This window comes from Haematobia irritans, chromosome 2 (genome assembly GCF_050003625.1).
Source record: "Haematobia irritans isolate KBUSLIRL chromosome 2, ASM5000362v1, whole genome shotgun sequence".
NCBI lineage: Eukaryota > Metazoa > Arthropoda > Insecta > Diptera > Muscidae > Haematobia > Haematobia irritans.
In genome coordinates this window covers 163513185-163520574 of record NC_134398.1, presented here as the reverse complement: position 1 = coordinate 163520574, position 7390 = coordinate 163513185, and the positions used below count along the sequence as shown (strand labels likewise).

The 7390-nt window shown below is 35.2% G+C and overlaps 1 protein-coding gene across 1 annotated transcript; it reads left to right on the top strand.

Annotated features, from left to right (window-relative positions):
• The first annotated feature begins 759 nt into the window (after window positions 1-759).
• Window positions 760-2568, top strand: LOC142224335 (membrane-bound alkaline phosphatase-like). The gene is made up of 3 exons (XM_075294104.1): window positions 760-1189; window positions 1254-2265; window positions 2324-2568. Exons 1-3 carry the CDS (start codon window positions 797-799, stop codon window positions 2506-2508), a joined length of 1590 nt encoding a protein of 529 aa, XP_075150219.1. The 5' UTR covers window positions 760-796; the 3' UTR covers window positions 2509-2568.
• Window positions 2569-7390: the final 4822 nt, after the last annotated feature.

Below are 7390 nucleotides of genomic sequence, written 5' to 3'. Positions count from 1 at the left end.
TACAAAGTGGTGCCGGGTATAATATAGTCGGCCCCGACCGACTTTAGACTTACGAGCAAATTTTGTTTGATTTGGTCACCTTGAAACACCCATACACTCAACTACTGTTTACTTTCGCTCCTCATGCGTGTAAATCCACGATTCGACCACCTTCCACGATGTCATAGACGTATTTCCAGCTACCTAGATCGAATTTTTGGAGCATTTCTTTCGATAAATCGCCACGAACATTTTTTTCAGCGATTGAAGAATTGTGTGGGATCCAACGCGACCAATTTTTTGAATGTTCTTAATCTCACGGTAGGTCATATGACGATCTTGCAATAATAGTTGGCACACAGCATCAATGGTCAAATGAAACAACAACTGATTATGGTCGACTTTAACGAAATCTGTCTTGGAGTGAACTACGACCTCGATTGAAATCATCATACCATCGATAAACACTGGTGCTTGATGGAGCTTCATCGGCAAAAGTTGTAACAGGTTCAACGATGCACTGTTGTCGAGTACATCGAAATGTTAACGATTTAATTCCATCTTTTGATAAAACAAAAATAGCGCTCGATTGTCAAAACGTTCTGAATACGTATATCCTCAAAAATTCCAAGCTTTGAATACCAAATACTTATCGGACCACCCTCGTACGAGTGCATAAAATCTTCAATCTCTTATTGTATCGAGTAAATGCAAATAACGTCAAGCATATAAATGTTCATTGTAGTATCATACTTGACATTAGTCGTTTAATAACTTCAAACCAAAATGCAAGATAACATAGAACATTCCGTGAATCATGTATAAGATAACGATCGCATTTGCTTTAGTTGCAGTCATATTAGCAGTGACTCTATTGCTAATATTCGCCCAAACACAAAGCAACGAAAGTTTTATATTAGAATATGATGTTTTCAAAAGTGCCCATAATTTGGGTTCGAATAAATATACACCGCCAGAGGAGAAGAATTCCGAATTTTGGTTTTCCCGGGGCCATGAGGATTTGTTCAAAAATCTAGCCAAACAACATTTAAATAGGAATAAAGTTAAAAATATAATATTTTTTATGGGAGATGGTATGGGTGTGAGTACCTTAACAGCAGCTCGTATACTAAAGGGTCAGAGGAGAAATCGAACTGGAGAAGAAGAATCGTTATGCTTGGATAATTTTCCCTATACAGGATTGAGTAAGGTAAGATTGGTCATTTAATTCATAGTAATAAGGTTTCTCTATAAATTATTATTATCATTTGTAGACTTATTGCCTAAATTCCCAGGTGGCTGATTCCTCTTGTAGTGCCACAGCCTATTTGGGAGGTGTCAAGGGGAATATTGTCACAATTGGCGTAAATGGCAATGTGGATTTCAATAACTGTACAGCCAGTAGGGATCCCAACAATCAAGTGTCTTCTATTGCAGTATGGGCTCAGAAGGCAGGAAAATCTACCGGCTTCATTACCACCACCACCTTAACCCATGCCAGTCCAGCTGGTATATATGGTCATACTCCACATCGTTTGCATGAATGTGATGCCGATGTGGTAAGGACTAATAAGGATCCCAATGAATGTTTGGATTTGGCTCAACAATTGGTAACTCAAGAAACGGGACAAAAATTAAATGTATTAATGGGTGGAGGTATGGGAAAATTCATTCCCAATACCCAAAAAGATGGCCATGGTAAATTTGGAGAACGTTTGGATGGTAAAAATCTTATATCTATGTGGCAACAACAGCATCCCCAAGGGGTAGTTCTGACGAATCGTGATCAATTGTTGGGTGTCAATACATCACAAGTTTCGCATATAATGGGCGTATTTGGAAGTGGAAGCATGCAATTCAATGCTTTGGCCGATAAGCAAAAGCAGCCTTCATTATCCGAAATGACCGAAGTGGCTTTGAAGCTATTGCAAGGTAATAGCAAAGGATATTTTTTATTCATTGAAGGTGGCCTTATCGATGTGGCACACCATGAGACTATGGCTGGTTTGGCCATAGATGAAACTTTAGAAATGGATAAAGCTGTACAATTAGCCAGTGATATGACCAATCCATTGGATACCTTGATCATAGTTACCGCTGATCATTCGCAACCTTTAACTATTTCCGGTTATCCTAATCGGGGTAATCCTATATTGGGTATAAATCAAGATGATATAGCTTTGGATAATTTGAAATATTCTACCATAAATTATCCTTTGGGCTTTCAGCAATATTTAGATACTAAGGGCAAACGTTTGAACTTGGAAGAGTTGACTTGGAAAATAGGTAGCTGATGAAAGAGAGACTTTCCCAGAGTTGTGATTTATATTTTATTTTATTACAGATTCCAGATATCCCAGTTATGTGAATACATTCAAAGGACCCCATGCTGGAGAAGATGTTAGCATTTATGCATCGGGACCTTTTGCCCATCTCTTTACGGGAGTAATGGAGCAGAGCTCCATTCCTATAATAGCAGCTTATGCAGCTTGTATTGGCGATGGACCCAAGTTTTGCGATGGTTTATGAGAATTAGTTAAAAACAAAATGTGACCAATAAAGGACCACAGAAAAAATATCAACGAAAAATTTTTGTCAATACAATTAAAGTTCCATTTAAGATTGAACTAATAACACAATTTGTGACCACAAGGCCTAATTCGGTTTATAAAAGTCCAAATTTTGATATACTTCGATTAGACCTGTCCAGATTTCCAAAGTTCACATTTTTTAATGAGCACTTACAGTTTTAGAATCTCTCAATGATTGATTTATTGAGCCGTTTGCTTGCTGTAGCCTCTGGAAATAAAAAAATGCAGAAAATTTCCGCAATTTTTTTTTCAATGCATTATATTTTTTCGAAAAAAAGAATTTATATACGTTTGCATATTTTTTATATATTCTTGGAACAATAAGGTATTAAAAAAAATTAGATTAAGAGTTTAAAATTAATTTCTTTATGAAAGTCTCACTTAACCCATATGTGTTATTGTGAAATATCAGTCTATGAGCTAAAAGTCAAAGCAATAATAAGATAGATTAAAATTGTTAAAAAGTGCCACATATAACTAAAAGTAAAATATTTAAGTGAGACCTTTCATAAAGAAATTAATTTTTTAGCGACTAATGACACATCCAAAAATTCTTAATCTAAATTTTTTTATACCTTATTGTTCCAAGAATATATAATAAATATGCAAACGTATATAAATTCTTTTTTTCGAAAAAATATAATGCATTGAAAAAAAAATTGCGGAAATTTTCTGCATTTTTTTATTTCCAGAGGCTACAGCAAGCAAACCGCTCAATAAATTTCACGTTTTGAATTTTTTATTATTTGCTTGAGCATTTAGCTCAAAGATTGCGCTTTTAGATATTTCTTATATTTACTAATAAATTATTTAAAATTTTGTTTGTACGTATACCTTTAAAATCTTCGAAAATTGCCAAAATCCTGACTTCAACCGCGTTGAGCAACTTTTTGGCAAAAGTTTTTCAAAATCTTTTTCACAGTTTTTATTACAATCATTGAGAGATTCTAAAACTGTAAGTGCTCATTAAAAATTTGTGTTTTGAAAAATCTCATACATTTCCTGGACAGGTCTAATATCGATCTCTCTAATTCTTGAGGACATGTAAGCCACATACGATTTGTTTAATAATTGAAATCTAGAAGTATTTCAAGATCATTAAAGTCTATACAAAATTGTGTTTATATTGGTCCTGTTTCCCAGGCCGATTGGCTTGTTAAAGACATGGTTGTCGAAATATTCAACTCCATTCCTTGAACTTCAAAGTGTAGAGGTATTTTATGTTGTTCAGTTCAATACCCTCGAGCGTATTGAAGCCACAATTTTTATACGATTTGCTTGAAATTTGAAATCTAGATATAGACTGCTCGCTAAATTTGGTGACTTAGATTTTGATAATGATTTAAGGTCGATTAGTTGATTTTGGCGAACATCAAATGGCAATTTGATTTTGAGGCGCAGCAAGTGTCGATTAGTCTATTTTTGTACGAAAAGTCGTTTTACAATTTTCGACCTTTATATTCCTGTTTTGAAGAACGCTTTATATGGTATTATATAATATATAATTATTATATATTATGGCGATATTTTTTCGTTCAAATGCTAACGGATGAACTGGCATGGCAAGATTTCCACACCTCTGATTATGTGTTCGCGGTTAATTAAAAAATTTTTATAGAGATTCCCCTTCCTCAATTGGAGAAATTTAACTGGAATTTCTCCAATTGAGGAATCATTAAACTTAGTTCACAACATTATCACGGACAAATGATAATGTTTTTATATATGTCGTTGTAAAAACTATTTCTTTGGGCCATAACTTGTTAACGTACTAGTACATTTAAGTACTAGTAAATCTCGCCGAAATTTCGCCGAAAGTTTGATCCGGCCCATTTTTATGTGCCCTCTACTATGGATTGCGTACAAATGCCTACTAAAGACTGTCACCAACAATCGAATTATTTGGGTTGTGGTACTGATTACCGATCGCAAGGTATATTAAACCTTTTAAAAATAAAGTAAGTATATAACCCCGAAAGTTCAGCCAGGCCAAACCTTTTGTACACTCCGCCATGAACCAACTTTCACGTGGTGATTAGAGAACCAAATTTAAAATTTTAACGATTAGATCAAAAATTTACTCACTCGGTTTACTCTATAGTTTATATGGTGTTATATATAATTATGGACCGATATAGACCAATTTGATCATGGTTATTAGAGGTCATACATTAACACCATGTACCAAATTAACACCGGATTGAATAAAATTTGCTCTTGAAAGAGGGTGCGCAAATCAAATTTGGGGATCGGTTAATATGGATAGGGATCGGGGTTTCGGCTAATATATTTATGCAACGGTATGGCCCAATTTTTTTGCGGTTGTAACATTACGTAAAAGTTTTCAACCAAATCGGATGAAGTTTCGACTTTCAAGAGGCCCGTTATGTCAAATCTAGGCATCGGTTTATATGGGGGCTATATACCCATACTGGCACTACTTAGTATATTGCATCTTACCATACAGAAATTGGTCCATATCCGTTCATAATTATATATAGCCCCCATATAAACCGATCCCCACATTTGGATTTGGGAGGTTCCTGAAGGTGCTAATTTCTTCCGATCTAGTTTAACTTTGGTACGTGTTGTTCGCATAAAGCCTCTAACAAACTTATAAAATTCGGTCCATAACGGTCCAAAAAATATATGTAGCCCCCTAACTAAACCCGATCTCTAGATTTCATTTCCCGCGCTTCCTGCAGGTGCAAATTTCATACGATCCGGTTGGGTTGGGTCGGTTGGTCCATATTGGTTCACTATTATAGAGCGCGCATATAAACCCCAAAATTGACTTTTGGAGGAACAAATTTCCTACAATCCTTGACATGGCCTTTTAATTACCGTGCAAACATTTTTATACCCTCCACCATAGGATGGGGGTATATTAACTTTGTCATTCCGTTTGTAACACATCGAAATATTGCTCTAAGACCCCATAAAGTATACATATTCTGGGTCGTGGTGAAATTCTGAGTCGATCTGAGCATGTCCGTCCGTCCGTCCGTCTGTTGAAATCACGCTAAATTCCGAAAGAAACAAGCTATAGATTTGAAACTTGGCACAAGTAGTTGTTATTGATGTAGGTCGGATGGTATTGCAAATGGGCCATATCGGTCCACTTTTACGTATAGCCCCCATATAAACCGATCCCCCGATTTGGATTACGGAGCCTCTAAGGGAAGCAACTTTCATCCGATTCGGCTGAAACTTGGTACGTGGTGTTAGAATATGGTCTCTAACAACAATGTAAAAATTGGTCCATATCGGTTCACAATTATATATAGCCCCCATATAAACCAATCCCCATATTTGACCTCCGGAACCTCTTGGAAGGACAAAATTCATCCGATCCGGTTGAAATTTGCTACGTGATGTAAGTATATGGTCTATAACAATCATGCAAAAATTGGTCCATATCGGTCCATAATTATATATAGCCCCCATATAAACCGATCCACATATTTGAACTCCGAAACCTATGGGAGGAGCAAATTTCATCCGATCCGATTGCAATTTGGTACGTGGTGTTAGTATATGGCCGCTAATAACCTTGCAAAAATTGGTCAATATCTGTCCATAATTATATATAGGCCCCAAATAATTCGATCCCCAGATTTGACCTCCGGAACCTATGGGAGGAGCAAAATTCATCCGATTCGGTTGAAATTTAGTACATTGTGCTAGTATATGGCCGCTAGCAGCCATGCAAAAATTGGTCCATATCGCTCTATAATTATATATAACGGATCGGCAATCACAAAAACTTTGTCCATATCGGCAAAAATAATCTACCAAAATTTTATTTCTATAGCAAATTTTTTCAAAATTGTATTACTAGAAAATTTTGTCAAAATTTTATTTTTATAGAAAATTTTGTCAAAATTTTATTTCTATAGAAAATTTTGTCAATATTATATTTCTATAGAAAATTTTTATTTATTTTATTTCAAAATTTTGTAAACATTTTATTTCTATACAAAATTTTGTCAAACTGAATTATGTTATATACGTATTTAATCGGCCTTTTTATACCCTCCACCATAGGAAGGGGGTACACTAACTTTGTCATTCCGTTTGTAACACATCGAAATATTGCTCTAAGACACTATAAAGTATATATCGACTTGAAACTTCCCGTAAGTAGTTGTTATTGATGTAGATCGAATGATATTGCAAATAGGCCATATGGGACCACTTTTGCGTATAGCCCCCATATAAACTGACCCCCAGATTTGGCTTGCTGAGCCTCTTGGAAGAACAAGATTTATCCGATCCGCTTGAAATTTGGTTCGTGGTGTTAGTATATGGTCTCTAACAAGCATGCAAAAATTTGTCAATATCGGTCCATTAATATATATAGCTCCCAAATAATTCGATCCCCAGATTTGACCTCCGGAACCTCTTGGAAGAAATTTGGTACATTGCGCTAGTAGATGGCCGCTAACAGTCGTGCAAAAATTGGTCCATATCAGTCTATAGTTATATATAGCATATCGGCAATCACAAAAAATTGGTCCATATCGGCAAAAATAATCTACCAAAATTTTATTTCTATAGAAAATTTTATCAAAAATTTATTACTAGCAAATTTTTTCAAAATTTTATTTCTATAGAATATTTTGTCAAACTGAATTATATACGTAGCATATTTAATCGGCCTTTTTTGTTTAATATATACCACGTATGGATTAGCTTACAATTTAGAATACGATGTTAAGAAGTTTTAATATTTTTTGCCAACGGCAAGTGTTACCGCAACCCAAGTAATTCGATTGTGGATGACAGTCTTTAGTTGAAGTTTCTATGCAATTCGTAAG